Source organism: Gopherus evgoodei, chromosome 4 (genome assembly GCF_007399415.2).
Source record: "Gopherus evgoodei ecotype Sinaloan lineage chromosome 4, rGopEvg1_v1.p, whole genome shotgun sequence".
Taxonomy (NCBI): domain Eukaryota; kingdom Metazoa; phylum Chordata; order Testudines; family Testudinidae; genus Gopherus; species Gopherus evgoodei.
The window spans coordinates 154,139,649-154,156,253 of NC_044325.1; the positions used below are offsets into that span (position 1 = coordinate 154,139,649).

Genomic DNA, 16,605 nt, shown 5'->3' on the forward strand with positions numbered 1-16,605 from the left:
CATATAAATAATAAATAAATAAATAATAATAATAATTAATTAATAATAAAATATATCTGTGTTTAAAAAGAAACCTGGGAAATCCAATTCTGTCACATGCAACTATAATACTCCTTCTATAGGTAATAAGTGGGGTTTGACCCACAGACCTCCCATTTCCCAGCATGCACTTCTATCACTTGAGCTATAGGAGTAAATTACTCCTCAACCTTTCTTCTCAACGTAAGATGTTGTCCAGACATTCTCCTCATCTGGTCAGTGTAATCCATTGTTTCCCAACCTTGCTTAGCACATGCTGGGTCACCAGTGAGGACTGAACCCAGAACTGCTGGATCTCAAAACGTGAGTCTATATTGCCTGAGGCAAAAGACTGGCTCCAGTAACTTAAAGGCAGTAGCAGATGCACAGATGTCTACATCTACTCCAACCACTAGGTGGGGACAATGAGCCAATGATTTAGTGTGAGGTAAACTCATCAGCAGCATTCCAGATGCAAACAGTGCTGTGGAAGATTTAGTATATTTAATATGTTTCATGGAAAGATCTTAGGTTTCTTTTGTACAGCCTGGAGCCAGTTTTGACCTGGCACTGAGATTGCCCCTTTAAAAGCTTCCTCTAAACTTTCCAGTGCCTGCTCTTGGGTTATATTACCCTAGTCCCTGGGCAGATCAGCTGGTTTAGCACCGTATTCTCTAGCAAATTGTTGGTTGAACTCCTTGAAAACAAACTTCCAGCTGGAATCTGCTGGAGAATGACAGCGCAAGACATTGTTATCTTCATAAAAACAATGGCAGTAACCTATGTGGACGTGGGAATCCCTGATAAGCCATCCGGAATAGCACGGAGCATAGTCAAGTTTTGGGCCATGCACCAAACAGGGTAAGAAGACTCTCTTGGGTTTCATTAGCCCTTGAGGCCGGTGGACTGATGCAAAATGAATTTTGTGATTGGTGCCTTCTGCTTCACAGGGGACTTTGCAGAATGGACAGCACTTCCCACAGCCAAACATGCGCTTACAGATCTCCTCTTCGGGCTTCAGAGGCAGGATGGAGAGCTTAGACTCTACATCCAAGTCTTTAAACTGAGATAAGATTGTCTGCTCAAGTGCACGCAGAAAGACTTGAATAGCACTGGGAAACTGGTTTGAGTTTTTGGTGATAATAAGCTGCATTCTGGCTAAGCTGTCCCTGGACATTACAAGATCCCTTTGCAAATATTTGAAAAAGCTGCCTAAAAAGTCAGTCTGAGTCTTGGAGTTCTCCAGAGCATCCATGATTTTCTTTATTACTGTGGACAGAAGCTCTCTCTCCAAATCTTCCATGCCCCTAGTCTCTTTGTAGTGATCTAACAGGTGTGTCCATATCCAAGTTATGGCAAACTCTTGGTAGCTATTAATATATTTCACATAACCATCAAAGTTCATCTCCTTCAGGAGTCTGCTCAGCAACCAAAATTGGAAGATGCTCCGATTGCCATATCCAATCGCCTGTGCACTGTTGAGAAAATTGCCCACTATTTTTATACCAAGCATCCTATTAACATAATCCACCAGGGCAGGCCTCAGACACTCCTCACAGAATATCCTGATCTCCTTTTGAAAGGGGTCCCTTTCTGAGGAAAGGTTTCTTTTCCTGCAGTGTCCCAACAGACAGTCCGCTTTCCCTTTCATTGTTTTCACGTTCATGGCTTGGATCTGATGGTTCAGTCTCTCTGGGCTGCTTTGACCGTCAACTGCTTCTTCACACTTTCTGAACCAATACCGTCTGAGTTCTTTCATCAGGCCATTGGTGCTCCTGATGAAATCTTCCCTGTACTTCTCTGTCAGAAGCACATTTGCAGCTCCACTTTCAATGTATTTTTGCAAATAATCCAAGAGCCTCCGTTCTTCTTGCTGCAGTTTCTGCCAAGTTTCATCTTTTAACCTACTTAAAGCTACATGGTCTAATTCAGCTTGAGGCTGATTCTGAATAAAAGTTCTTGCTCAGACTCCCCGAGATAAATCTCCTTGCGGAAATCCCATTCCCATTCAGAATACTTTGCAAACAGCTGGTTATAAGTGTGAGCCACAAAGCTATTTCTCAAGCTGAAGGTAGAATTTGAATGTTTTATAGCATTCCACAAGCTCTTCACCCATTCACTAAACTGGGGGATGTCCTTAAGGGGTCTATTAGATGAGTATCATCTCATGAATTCAAATAGGTATTTCTTTAGCTCACACACACTCTCACTGTATCCCATGTTCACTGGAGCCATGGGAGGAAGGAACAAGCAGTTTCACACATACAGAATGGGAAGAGACTGTCTAGGAAGGAGTATGGCAGAAAGAGATCTAGGGGTCATAGTGGACCACAAGCTTAATATGAGTCAACAGTGTGATACTGTTGCAAAAAAAGCAAACGTGATTCTGGGATGCATTAACAGGTGTGTTGTAAACAAGACACGAGAAGTCATTCTTCCGCTTTACTCTGCGCTGGTTAGGCCTCAACTGGAGTATTGTGTCCAGTTCTGGGCACCGCATTTCAAGAAAGATGTGGAGAAATTGGAGAGGGTCCAGAGAAGAGCAACAAGAATGATTAAAGGTCTTGAGAACATGACCTATGAAGGAAGGCTGAAGGAATTGGGTTTGTTTAGTTTGGAAAAGAGAAGATTGAGAGGGGACATGATAGCAGTTTTCAGGTATCTAAAAGGGTGTCATCAGGAGGAGGGAGAAAACTTGTTCACCTTAGCCTCCACTGATAGAACAAGAAGCAATGGGCTTAAACTGCAGCAAGGGAGATTTAGGTTGGACATTAGGAAAAAGTTCCTAACTGTCAGGATAGTTAAACACTGGAATAGATTGCCTAGGGAAGTTGTGGAATCTCCATCTCTGGAGATATTTAAGAGTAGGTTAGATAAATGTCTATCAGGGATGGTCTAGACAGTATTTGGTCCTGCCATGAGGGCAGGGGACTGGACTCAATGACCTCACGAGGTCCCTTCCAGTCCTAGAGTCTATGAGTCTATGAGGGACTCCATGCCACAAGCCAGGGAGGTACCAATTGTGTTTCTCTGCATCATTATATAAAATGCCAGGAAATTTCGTTTTCCTGATTCCTTTTTCTGTACAAGCTGCAGCTATGGTCATTTCTTCCAGTGACTCCAGGAGCTGATACCTGTCTCCCGCGTTTTGTTCATGTGCGGACACATCGCTGACATTCTGATGCACAAACTGGCAGTTTGGATGTTGCTTGATTTTCTTCATTTTCAGAAGTGTATCTAGCATAATTTGCAGGACACCTTTCATGTCAGTGGCGTTCTCCATGGCTATGTTAACGATGGTTATGTCACTCAGTGCAATCACCAGTGTGGCCAGCTCATTGTCACGTCAATAACTGTCCTCCAACTTGGCCAGTTCAGGGGCTTTCATGCCTTCTGTGTCCATTGCCAGGAGGAAATCACAGCCCAGCTCCTGCTGAAAGTTCTCTGTCACTTTAATGACTGACATGAAGGCTCCTCGTGTATGTTGGCCACTGCTCACTGCAAACTGCAGGCCGAACATGGTGTTGAGGAGGGTGGATTTCCCAGTGCTCTGCCCTCCCAGCACCGTTAGAACCAGCATTTTGGACCTTCCTCCCAGCTTGGCCTGAAGCTGGGTCAGAACATCTGTTACCCACTGTAGTGGGATGTTAGATACATCTCCGTTGATCAGTTCTAGAGGAAACTCTTCCAGCATCAGGTCAGCTGCTATGCCTGGGAGATGGATAAGTTGCCTTTGGGTTTTTAGCTTTTTTCCTTCCTTCATCATTGCACATTCAGCTTCATAAAACTGCCCCAACCCACGCATGAAATGCTCAACCCCTAAAGAAGTGGAGGAAATTGGTTCATGCAGTTGTGCTCTATGCTGGGGATCATCCCCTCTAGCATGACATTTCTCCTTATAGTCTGCCTGCAGGCTGGAGAGATTGCTCTGAGCAATATGACCCAGATGGTATTTCATCCACTTTAGGAAGAAGTGTGTTTCCACTTGAGAGAGTTTTCCTAGCCCAGTAATAAACTTGACCATCCCATTAGTAAGCTCACATTTACTCTGTAAGTCCAACCATTCCTTTCTTTGCTGAGATGCCTGGAACCCAGTGGCAGTGTCCCCTTGCCATTGCATTCGGCACAGCTCTTTCTCTGCCTTGGCCAACTTTTTGCACCGATCCTCCGGGAGTCTGAACATTTCCCTTTTGTACTTTGCCACATCCTTTATTTCCGCTGTGATTTCTGCCACCTGTTTGCTCGTGCTTTGGCATTCCTCACAGTCCTCATCCACCCGGATACCTAATTCTTGTGCTGTCACAGCCGTGTCTGCTATGGAGGTTCTCTTGAGGGAGGACTCCGTTAGGCTTCCTATGGTGAACTGTAGCTTCTCCACAAACTGAGCATGATTTAGGGTGTTCTCTCTCATCAGCACGCTTAGTTTGTCTAGTTTCAGCACTGACTCTAATTTATAAAGGAATCCCAGGGTCTCCTCAGGTTTCTCAATCTTGCAGTTAAAGATGAAGTAGTATTTAGTGGCTGATCCCTGCAGAGATGATAACAGTGCGTATTGTCTCTCGTTGATGCTCTTAGTAACTATGAACACTGCTGAGGAAACCTCTGTTAAAAAGCTGAACTGCAGCCAATGCGACTCAATGTCTCCGTGCAGGTTTGTAACTGCGATGGCTTCTGGGAAAAGATCTGAGCTCTCCTTCCCAGCTGGTAAATACCAGGAAATTTCGACCAGCCCATCTGTGATTTCCCGAGGGACGTTCCCAGACTCCATGTCACAATGGACAAAGAAATCATGGTGCTGCTGCGAAAGGCTCAGTATGTCATTGAGGAGTTTGGACTTGGAGAAGCTGCAGCTCCCCAGCCGCACAAAGGAAATGGTTGGCATTTTGGTGAGTACCAGGCTCTCCTCTCTGAACCCCCTGCTCTCTGCCAGGGAGTGCGGCCTCCACTTCCTCACAATGTCCCTCATGGCCCACAGCATTAGGGTGCACTTGGGGGTGTCAAGGGCAGGCAGCAGCAGAGGGAGGGCAAACTGGCACATGGACATTTTGGACAGGATCTCCTGCTGTAGGAAACTCTCTGAGCAAAGCAGAACGGTGCAGAGAACATTGAGGGGGTTCAGAGAACTACTACTGTCCATGTTACTTATAGAAAGATTATTGTAATCAATATGTACTTCCTGCTCCTCATTGGTCTCTTGATCATCAGTTGCCCCATGCACAAGCCTTGTGTTTCTGGCCGTCCCATTCAGAGCCATGACTTTCCTCAGGAAATGCCAAGGTAAATCCCCTAATGTCATAGAAGCCCAGGTCTCTCTGCTCTCTGGGCTGATCTTCTGGAGATCCCTCAGTCTGAGCTGCCTGCTTCTATATTGCTCCAAGTTCAACCTCTCCAGAACTCCCTGTGTGGCTCATCTTCTCTCTACAGGAAAAAAAATAAGAACATGACATTTACTCATGTTCAGCCTCCTCCAACTTTAACTGTGCTCGCTTCCAGATGTCCACCCCTGCAAGTTTAACTCTGACCCCTTACACCTTCACAGCACCTATCCCCAACCTTAACTCTGTCCCTTTACCCATACAGACCCTCCTCTAACCTTAACTCTGCCCTGTTACCCTTGCTATCATCCCCCAATATTAAGTGTTCCCCCTTTCACCATGCCCCAGCTTGCTCTCAACTACAAGTCATAGACTCTTCTTCCCTGCCCCCTTGACATAATGGCCTAAACATTGCAGTCACCCCGTACTCTCTGGCTGACTGCCAGAAGCTGGAATTGGACAACAGGGGATGAATCACTCAATAATTGCCCCATTCTGTTCATTCCCTCTGAAGCATCTGGTATTAGCCAGTATTGGAAGACAGGATACTGGGCTAGATGGACCACTGGTCTGACGCAGTCTGGTCCTTCTTATGGTATAAGCTGGAGCCCAGACTGCCCCCCTCACTCCCATGTTAGGACCAGAGGTCATACCCTCTGTCTCATGCTTCTCCATATAAGGATATGCATCTCTCTCACCCCCTCCTGATCGCCACCTTATTATTGGCTGGATAGCCCACTCTACCTCAATTTACCCTCCCACAACTGGTCAGAGTCCCCACCTCCATGCACAGACCAGATGGATGCTCTTCCCATCTTGTTCATGATATGTAGGCACTGAGTCTCTCTCCCTACCAGCTCCAGACACCCCCACGCACCCCGGATCCCTCAGCAGCTGCTGTATGCAGGTGGGGTGAGTGCAAGTTACTTCATTGTACAGCCAAATCTCAGGCTATTGCAATTGATGTGTACATCACAGAAGTCTTGAATGTCCTTCATGTGGCAGCTAATGGGGCTCTCCCCTGGGAGTGGAGTGTGGAGGATGCAGTTACATTTATTTCCTGGACTGAATCCCTTGCGGAGACAAGCTTGTAAGTGCAAATACCTTGGGAAATGTCTCTTTCCTCTGGTTCTGGGGGTCCCCGAGTCTCTGATTCCTGCTCTGGATGAAAATCAACTTCTTCCCCCAGCTCTGGCGCTTCTGGAGTGTCTGAGTTCTGCTTCCGTCTTAAAAGATCTATCATGGAAAACAAGAGGAAGCACAAATGAATGGCACTCAGTCACAGACCTGCTCCAGCCCTTTTCCCAAAGGGTTTGGGCATCTCGAACTGCTGCCTCAGTGTGCAAACAAGAACAATCTGCAAACAAGGAAAGATTGGTTTAAAGTGCTCAGTCTGGGGCAGTCAGAAATGAGCTGGTTGTGGATCTTTCTTTATAAACCCTTGGGGTGTGTTTCTTAGCATACACGGGGCATTTTGGGGACTTTTTAAAAAAGAAGACTAAAGCACACAGTATCATTTTTGATTTGATCTTACCCAAAATCTCCATTTCTGTCTCTGTGTGCATGGTTAGTGTATGTGTGTGGAGTCAGTGTGTATGAATGCAGTCAGTGTGTGGGTATAAATCAGAGTCTGTCTCTGTGTGCAGGCAGGCATGCAGTGTGTGTGTGTGTGTGTGTGTGTGTGTGTGTGTGTGTGTGTGTGTGTGTCTGTGTGTGTGTGTGTCTGTGTGTGTGTGAGAGAGAGAGGCCCCTGCTGTCTCGCCGCCATCCCCACCCCCCATCACTCCTGGCTTCCACGGCCTTCCTCGGAATGACTTATGTAAGACGTGGGAGGTCATTGTCCTGCTCTACTCAGCACCAGTGAGGCCTCAGCTGGAGTATTGTGTCCTGTTCTGGACACCACACTTTAGGAGAGATGTAGACAAACTGGACAGAGTCCAGAGGACAGTAACAACAATGATCAAAGGTTTAACAAACCTGACCTATGAGGAAAGATTAAAAAACCCGGCATGTTCAGTCCTGAGAAAAAAAGACTGAGGGGGGACTTGATAACAATCTCTCCAAGGGGAGGGCTGTGGTGCATCATGGGAGATGTAGTCTGACTTATTTATAGAGAATGGGAGCATGAGGCACCCGAACTACAGCCCCCAGGAGGCACCATGATTTGATTTCCAAATTGGAAAATTTTGATTTTTTTGGCCAAAATATTTCAGATTTTGATATTTGTACTAAAAAGTTTATATTTTCCACAGAAAAGAAAACCTTCTTTTCCAACCAGCTCTTGTTCATATTATACACAACAGGAGGAGACCATATTTTCTTTCATGTGGCAGCTCATAAAGCTCTCCTTTGGGGAGGGATGAAGATGACAGAAGAGGAGGTTGATTTGGAAGGAAATGCCTTGGGTAAGTACAATCTCTGTTGGCTGTGGGGTTTGCTGGGCACCTGATTCCTGCTCTGGATTTTAATCACCTTTTTTCCCTGGCTCTGGCTCTTGCTGAATCTCTGCCTGCAGCCTTGGCTGGTATTCAGTGTTTTGACCCAGTTCTGGGACTGGTTGAGTCTTTGATTCCAGCTTTGGGTTTAATCTAACTTTGTGCCTCTGCTCTGGGGCTCGCCAACTCTCAGACTGATCCTCCCGACTTGGTAAGAAAGAAGAGATGCAAATTAATGATACTTAATCCCTGATTGCCTCCCTCCCCGATCCCAAATGACGTTGGGTTGATCCAAAACTCTGCCCCCAGTGGTACAGCTCAGTGCTTGTAAACGGGACTCCACTGGGAGCAGAACAATCCTGACCTGAGAGTTTTAAAATATCTCACACTTAACTCCTTTCCCACTTGTGCGAACAGAACGCAATCTGCAAACCAGGAAAGATTAGTTCTTAAAGTGATCCAGCAAGGATGGCCTATAACAGAGGAACCTCAAGACATATCTACACTACGGAGCCTGTGTCAGCATGGCCTCTAGTGTAGTTGGAGCATACACTGCCAGAAGGACACCATCTCCCTGAATGACATTAGTTAATCTGATAAACCAGCATAGTTGCATCTACACTGGGAGTTCTGCTGGTGTAGTGTTGTCTAGGGGCTGTGAATTTTTCATACTCCTAACCCACATGTCTATGCTGGTAAACCTTCGTAGTGTAGACCCAGGCCTCACTTGTTTACAGAACATTGTGCTATAAATAAGTGAGCTGTGTTTCTCAGCAAACCTGGAGCAGACAGTGTTTCCAACTCTCGTAACTAGAGTTGGGCAAACCTCTTCATTCAAAACTTTTTTTCAGCAAAAAAGTGAAGATTTGGGGACACCAAAACGTTTTGTGTCATTTTTGCCAAATTGTATCAGTCAGGGGAAAAAGAAAACCCTAACTCACAATTCTGGAAAATTCAAAATGTTGTGTTTTGACATTTTCAAAAGCAACATTTCCATTTTTCGATTCAAAGTGACTTTTTGTTTTGAAACTTATTTTAATTTTATTGTTAAACAATTAACAAATATTTGGAAAACGGTTGAAATTGAAATGAAACATTTTGTTTCAGGTTGAACAAAATGTTTGTTTGGCCTGAAATTATTCTTATTTTACTTTTCAATTTGCCAAAAGTTTTGAAAATTTTCAGTTCGGCCCTTTTCTTGGTGTTGCAAGTGAATTGAAATATCTGTTCTTCTCATAAGTCTCATGATAATGTACTGTTTATTTGCTTTAAAATACCTAGCTCTTGAGTCACTGATGGTGAGAATCTCAGCTTTAATTTAAAGAGAAAGTTTCCAGCCTTCCTCATTTCAGAGAAAAGTCTCCAAATATGACCCAAAATGTGACTCTAATCCTCAGAAAGCATCAGGCAAAGAAAAGGAATCCACATTAATTATTTTTAAAAAAATCTCTTTTAATCCACTCTCATGATTTTTGGGGACGTGACTCATAACTGTTTAATGCTTAGGGATAGTAATAGCAGGCAGGACATCTCTGGGACCTCTTTTTAGAAAACATTTGAGCTGATGTTTGAAATGGTCCTTAACCATTTAGGTTATGTCTTGTAGCTTGAGTAGACTTAGCAAAGCTAACTTTGATCTCGCTAGCTTAGATACCAGCAGCAGCACAGGTTTCGGTGTGGGCTAGCCATGTGGGCAATTACCCAGGGTCCCGTACAGGCTTGTACTGCCCATGCTGAAGTCCATCTCACTCTGTCTTCACTGCTGTTGGCAGGTGAATGAGCTAGATTAAAGCTAGCTCGGGTACATCTACATGAGCTGCAATCCTACCTCCTGATTGCAGTGTAGACATACCCTTACATCCAGATTCAGGCTGTGTGTGAATAAACATTAAAGGGAAACTGTCCATTTTAAATCCATTCAGTTTCAAAAAACAAGCAAGGAGTGGTCTCAGATGCTGCGTCTAGGGCAACGCTTGCCATTTTATTACCAGATTTTCTCCATTTTTCAAAAACGTTTTTCACTTCTCTCCTGCTGCATGAAAAATCCCGACAGACAAGAGGACAGATTGACTACAGTGAAACAATGAAACGGACGCAGTACAAAATATTGGCAAAAGCACACAGGAAATCAACTGGGGAAAAAATGGAGCATAAAGACCATTTCCTCTCCAGTCGCTCTGAGTTACTGGGCGAATGATCTCAGCTTCAGCAGGTACATAATTTCCAGCCAGGGTGTAATTTGAAAGATGAAAGTGTCCCTTTACAGGGCTGCATCTCCAAAAATTCAACATCCTGTGCTGTAAATGATCTAGTCTTCTTCCAGCACTCTGCAGTGAGATCCCCCTGTTCTCTCCCTGGCTTGTTCCTTACCAGCTCTGCTGAGCCTCTCTGCCAGGTCTCTCTGGTTGATGTCTCCTAGCACCTGCACAGTAACCTCCACCCCGTAGCGCTCCCCATAGTGACTGATCAGCAGGTTGCTAACATCCACAGGGTCCCCTTTCTCCAGCTGGAGCCAGGAGATGGCTTTGTACCTCTCCTCCAGCGGGGCTGCTCGCAGCTTGTTCTTGAATCTCTTGAAATTGTCCTCCCCAAGATCATCCAGGGCCTCCAGCAGGAGGTTTCTCTCTGTCTTCTCCATACCAGCTCCTCAGAGGGGGCCCTGAGCAAACTGCAAGGCCAGACAAAAGCAAAAGTCGGGAAGTGGTTTCTGTATTTGCATGGTGAGGTATGGAGTGGGGACGGAGGGGGATGGTAAAGTCTAGTGAATGCAGCTCACCGGAAATCCTTCCCTGTTGCAGATACATGCATTGAACCTACACTTTCCCTGCTGGAAACAGTGGCCTTAAGTCCCTCCAACATGACCTGCTGTCACTGTCGCCAATTTTTGCGATGTGTTTTTCTTAATGCTCCTACATTGATGTGAATCCTCACTTTTGTTTTAAATATGCACAGCTTTCTAGACCTCCTTGCTGCAGGGAAAGGCTTGAAAACATGAGCTGAGTGCACCCTGAAGGCACTTTTTTATGTCATGATTTTTAAGACAATCTCTTGATGGTTGGGGACCTGACACATGGTTTTTGAACACTTGGGATGGCAGTACTGTAGTGTCGAGGTAGAATTCCTTCTTTTTGAGGACAATCATTAATGCAGTGGTGCCCAAACTTTTTCCGCAGTGTTTCCCTGCCGCCCCCGCCCCCGCTAGCTGGGGCTAGAGGCAGAACTGGCCTTGGGACGGAGAGCGAATGAGAGCAGACCTGGGCTGCGGGTAGATTGGGGTTGGAGTGGAGCTGCAGCTGGGGGCAGAGCTGGGTGGAGCTCAATTCTCGCTGCTCCTGCACCCCTGTCGGAGCTGACTAAGGCCCCATCACATGCCACACTGAATATTCCTCTGCACCTCCTAGGGAAGCATGCTCCATAGTTTGGGGACCACTGCATTAATGAGTTAATTCCCTATATTTTGACATTTTCATAACAATTATTTTTTAAAAAAAAGCATTCTGGAAATGGCACGAGGTCAGTAATTAAATATCTTTTGTGGGGACTTGTCTGTAAGTACTAGACCTTATTATTATCATCACTATCTCCATTATACAGATTGGGAAAACTGAGGCATCAAAAGAGGAAGTGTTTCTCTTGAGGTCACATGGTGAGTTGGTAGCATAGCTGGCAATAAAACCTATCAGGCTCCCAGCCCCCACTCCCATCTAACTCACTAGACCCCACTTTTTTCCCAGAGCCAGGCTAGAACCCAGGGGTCTGGAGTCCCAGCCTCCTCTGCTCTAACAGACTAGATCCACTGCCTTGTCGGAAGAAGGAACAGAACCCAGGAGTCCTGAGCTGTGGCTTTTGACTGCTAAGAGTTGTATATCACCAATAGCAGTGTCATATTGCCATCTAGTGGCTGGTCCAGACCACAGCTAACACCTCTATCTTTAGTTCAGGTGGTGAATGCCCATCGTGGGCAGCTGATGATGGAGGATTCAGGTCCTGGTTCTGACCCATGCAGAGAGGTGCCCAGGATGGAATTAATTTATTCACTTTTCTTTTTTAAAACATCGATTCATTTAGCTCCCCCGGTCACAGGAGGTGACTTTTTTCCTCACAGGGGGTGCCCCGCTCTGCCTCTTCCCCCAGGTCCTGCCCTCACTCCACCTTCTCCCCCAGGCCCTGCCCTTGCCATGCATCTTCCCTCCCAAGGCCCCAACTTTGCTCCGCCTCTTTCTTCCCTCCCCTTTCCCCTGCAGCCCCCCCATGTGTGTGCCCACAGCTTGCTTTTCTCTGCTTCCCCCAAGCGCCTCCCACCAGCTGCTCACTGCTCCGCTGGCCACCCGTGGGGCCAGAACCACTGTGGCTGGTGGATGCTAAGCACCCCCTATTTTTTTCTGTGGGTGCTTCAGTCCTGGAGCACCCATCGAGGCAGTGCCTGTGCCCTTTGTGAGAAAACATCCTTAACAGATTTTAAATGAAAAACACTCTAATTTTTCCATTGTGGTACAACACACAACAATACCCATGTGTTCTATATTTCAATCCTTTGTCACACATTTTGGTGGATTGCCTCACACATTGGAAGGCTCAAAGGTTGAGAGGTCTGATAACAGCACATAGCCTCTTTCACTGATGCTGTCAGTAACTATGGACATTGCTGAGGCGACTACTGTTAAAAAGCTGCACTGCAACCAGTTGGATTCAATGTTTCTGTGCAGGTTTGTAACCACAACAGACTCTGAAAGAAAAATCTGAATTATCCCTTCCCTCACGGAAATACATGAAAATCTCAACCAGCCCATCTGCGATTTACCAGGTGACGTTCCCAGATGCTATGTCCAGATGGATGAAGAAATCGTGGGGCTGCTGGGAGGGGCTGAGAAACTCATTGAGGAGTTTGGACTTGGAGAAGCGACAGCTCCCCAGCCGTACAAAGGAAATGGTTGGCATCACTGTGAGCACCAGGCTCTCCTCTCTGAACCCTCTGCTCTGTGCCAGGGAGTGCAGCCTCCACTTCCTCACAATGTCCCTCCTGGCCCATAGCATCAGGGTGCACTTGGGGGTGTCGAGGGCAGGTAGCAGCAGAGGGAGGGCAAACTGGCACATGGACATTCTGGACAGGATCTCCTGCTGTAGGAAACTGTCTGAGCAAAGCAGAACGGCACAGAGAACATTGATGGGGTGCAGAGAAACTCTGGCTTCTGTGTCTCTATGCCAAGATATCCCGTATTAGTCACTAATTCCTATATCATCTGAAGCCCAGATCAAATGGCTTGTACTTCTGGCCACCCCATTCAAAGCCATGGCTTTTCTCAGGAATTGCCAAGAAAGAATGCCTAGCGTCGCAATGGGCCAGGATTTTGCACTTTCTGGGTGAATTTTCAGGACATTGCTCTGCCTGAGCATTTTGCTTCTGTGAAACTCTTAGCTCTGACAGGACTTTCTGAAATTGTCTTCTCGCCTCTGTAGAAAGATGTGAAAATGGGCCCATGTTTTGAGAGCTGAAGAAATTCTGTTTGAGGCTCAAAACTTACTGATTTTATTTTTCTTTGAAGGCAAATATGTATGTTGATGTTGGGTCAATAATGTGAAGGAGTGGAACACATTGCATGTGCTTTTCTCCCCAAAATGCCTATAGTTCCAATCCTGCAGTGACTCTGTGCAGACAGGGGGCAGCATTATATTGACTGCTGTATGTACCCTTAGTAAGGGCTTTGTGTATACGGGGTGTGTGTGTGTGTGTGGTTCATTTGCACTGATTCTTTGCACACCAATTAGCACATATTAATTGTGTACATTTTGTTAATTTGTATCCTTTCAGCTAAATTGTAAAACAAAACAAAACTAGCTAAACCAAACCAAAACCGTCCCAACTTTTTTTTTGACATTTGCAAAATGAAATATTTTGTTTTTTTCAGCTTGAAATGACTTTTCATTTCAAAATGGCCTTTAACTAAGCAACAAGTACTGAACTGCTCAGAGGCTCCAGGGAGGAGTCACTTAGAAATGTCTACAAATAAATGAAAAGAAGTAAAAGACAACATCCTATCAGTGTGAGAGGGAGCAGAGGAGAACTGCTTGGTGTCGGACACTCTGTCTTCAACTGTTTCTCTTTATTCCTCCAATTGTTCCTTTTGCAAACATTTTGCTGCAAAGTACACAGCATGCAAAATAAATCCACATCCATCAAATTCACTTAACAATATAAAAGTACAATGTTAATTTAAGAGGCTATCTGCTGCTTCCCAGACATGACAGTAGAACAAAGCATGTAGCATGGGCCAGACCATAGTGGGACCTGCAATGAATTCCACCTTCGATTGCATGCACAGACAGTTGCTAGCCACAAGATACCTTGGTTGTGCAGGTCTCGAGCTATCCTCAGGCTATTCTCCATTGTCCTTGGATTAACTGCTCACTGGATTTCACCTTTGCTCCAGTAGGCTTGAGAAACTGTAAGAGGATGCCATTTTCTGGGATCCTGCCTAGGAATTCAGAGCTAACCCTGCTGAATCAGCGGTTAGAACTCTGCATAGAGATGCAGTTGTTTGTGCTGACTCACCCTTGTGTCAGATCAGGTGAGTTCTATTAGCCTTGAATAGCGGGTACCGAAAGTTTCTGAATGTCTCAATGAGACAGACTAAAATTAGGGGAAAGAACATAAGAGATTTTGTAGGGAAGGCCATAGGCACAGCTAAGCTCAACAGAAATGTTTGGGTGAGGATTGTTTTCGCTGGTAGGAGTTAGTAAGAAAGGCAAGTTACAGGTAGAGAGCAAGTTTCAACAACCAAAGGGGAACCCACCTGAATACAGGAATGTTTTCAGTGTAACTAATGTGGTTAATCATTAAACACATATTCGGAAATGTTCATTTAGGGTATTTCAATCACCTTTAATTGTAGCATAAATTGACAGGTGATTGAAATTGTATTGAAAAAAAATCAGTTTCCTTATTAATCTTCCTTAGGAATCATGAGTTTTATTTGTTTCTCCATAGAAAAAGAACTACATATTTTACATCACATGCTCTATTTGCTTCCTTTAAAAAAAAGGAAAAAAGGAATTATTCTTCATTGTTCTGTCAAAATATAACTCATATAAATAGAACTCACTTATACAGACTTCCTCACCAATTGGGCTATTTCATCATAAACACTTTTTTTAATGCTCTCCAGTGCCAGCTCTTTGGTTATTTCCCCCCACTCCTCTGGGAGATCAGCAGGCAGAGCATCGTACTCTCTAGCAAACTGGTGATTGAATTCCTTGAAAACAAACTTCCAGTAATCAGAAGCCACGATGCTGGGATCAGGCTGGATATACCAGTTTGGGTAACAGTCACGATAATCTTTGTAAGGATGAAGTTTCCATTCTGTGTCTGAATTTTGGAATTTGTCATTGTAAAGCACATCAGTGGAGCATAAAGAATAATGAAGCTTTTTAGCATGGCTATTCCCGAATCTCTGTAGGCTTTGAGGACGATGCACTGATGCAAAATGCTCCCTGTGATGACGGCCGTCTGCCTCACAAGGGACTTTACAGAATGGGCACTGCTTCCCGCAGCCAAACACTCGCTTAAAGATTTCATCGTGGGGCTTCACTAACAGACTGGAGAATTTAGACTCAACTTCCAAATCTTGAAATTCAGCTAAGATTTGCTGTTCTAGATCAGGAAGGAAGGACTGAATACAAGCAAAGAAACTCTCAGTGTCTGTTGTGTTGAGAGCCCATACGCCCACTAAACTGTAACTGGGGATGACTAGGTCCTTCTGTATCATCTCACAAAAATGGAATAAAAATGCACAGACTGTTCTAGTCTTTTTATCTTTGGTCATTTCCAGTGCATCCCTGACTTTCTTTATTATTGTGGACAGAATCTCTTTCTCCAAATCTTGCAAGCCCTCCGACTGGTAGTAGTTGTCTAACAGATATATCCACATCCAGGATGTCACAAATTTTTCATAGTTATTAATGTATTCTACATAGTTGTCAAAGTTCATCTCCTTCAGCAGCTTCTTCTGCACTGTGAAGTGGAAGACACTCCGGCTGCTGTATTCAGTGGACTTCCCCCTGCTGAGAAAGTCATCTGATATTTCCATTCCAAGTCTGTTATTAACATAATCTTTCAGGGCAGGTTTCAGACACCGATCACAGAAATCCTGGACCCTGTTTTCACAGGAATCCTTCTTCAAAGAAAGATATTTAAATATGGAGAGATACTGAGGTTTCAGCTGTTCCACATGTTGCTGAGGATAATTTCATTTGATAAAATCTTAATTCATCTTCTGAAAGGCATAAGCCACCTTCCACAAAATGAGAAATTTCAGGTCAGTCTCAAAGGAAAGGGTAGCGGGAAGTTTCCGAACATCCTCCTCTTAGAGCCACTCATTGACCATATTCAGCAGTTCTCTGAAGTAGGTTTCATTGTAGCCTGCTTTGGACCTTACTTTTCCTTCGGTGTAACTAATGCACTTGGCCATTAAGGATTTAGCCAGTGCTTCTAGTCTATGATAGCATTCCTGTGTAAACCATGGAATCAGAGCTTTAAAATATGGCAAGTCTAAGTACTGCTGTTCCGTTGGGAATGACTTGGTTTCACAATTCAACAAGGTTTTCATGGTTACGGATGTCAAAATGTCAACAGTTGCTCGATTACTCAGGTCCTTTGTGAGGTGGAACATCATCTCCTGAGTTATGGCACATTCCTGTGAAAATGCAAACGGTAACTCTGATAATGTTTTTCTCCACATTATTTCAAATTCACTCTCCAGTTCCCTATTGTCTAATTTCTGTTGTCTTCTCCTGCAGTCTCTCCAGAGTCTGTCTAGATTCGCTTCAATGGTTTCCATGTA

The 16,605-nt window shown here is 44.8% G+C and overlaps 2 protein-coding genes and 2 pseudogenes across 2 annotated transcripts; all 4 read right to left on the bottom strand.

Annotated features, from left to right (window-relative positions):
• Positions 1 to 532: 532 nt before the first annotated feature.
• Positions 533 to 5,642, bottom strand: LOC115651309 (annotated as a pseudogene).
• Positions 5,643 to 5,750: 108 nt separating this feature from the next.
• Positions 5,751 to 10,491, bottom strand: LOC115651310 (pyrin-like). The gene is made up of 3 exons (XM_030562244.1): positions 10,139 to 10,491; positions 6,438 to 6,569; positions 5,751 to 5,782 (listed from the first exon to the last, which is right to left on the bottom strand). The coding sequence occupies exons 1-3, from the start codon at positions 10,404 to 10,406 to the stop codon at positions 5,751 to 5,753; spliced, it is 432 nt and encodes a 143-aa protein (XP_030418104.1). The 5' UTR covers positions 10,407 to 10,491.
• Positions 10,492 to 12,152: 1,661 nt separating this feature from the next.
• Positions 12,153 to 12,985, bottom strand: LOC115651642 (annotated as a pseudogene).
• A 1,598-nt stretch (positions 12,986 to 14,583) lies between these two features.
• LOC115651085 (interferon-induced very large GTPase 1-like) lies at positions 14,584 to 16,225 on the bottom strand. Its single transcript, XM_030561966.1, has one exon. The coding sequence runs from the start codon at positions 15,850 to 15,852 to the stop codon at positions 14,869 to 14,871; it is 984 nt and encodes a 327-aa protein (XP_030417826.1). The 5' UTR covers positions 15,853 to 16,225; the 3' UTR covers positions 14,584 to 14,868.
• Between the last annotated feature and the right edge of the window lie 380 nt (positions 16,226 to 16,605).

Bases quoted from the DNA above. Each gene is read 5' to 3' on its own strand.
- LOC115651310 (XM_030562244.1), bottom strand. From the start codon at position 10,406: ATGGAGAAGACAGAGAGAAACCTCCTGCTGGAGGCCCTGGATGATCTT. The intron at 6,570-10,138 runs GTAAGGAACAAG...TTTCCATGATAG, and splicing joins AGAGAGGCTCAGCAGAGCTG to ATCTTTTAAGACGGAAGCAG. The intron at 5,783-6,437 runs GTATTTGCACTT...GTCCAATTCCAG, and splicing joins GGAAAGAGACATTTCCCAAG to CTTCTGGCAGTCAGCCAGAG.
- LOC115651085 (XM_030561966.1), bottom strand. From the start codon at position 15,852: ATGGAAATATCAGATGACTTTCTCAGCAGGGGGAAGTCCACTGAATAC.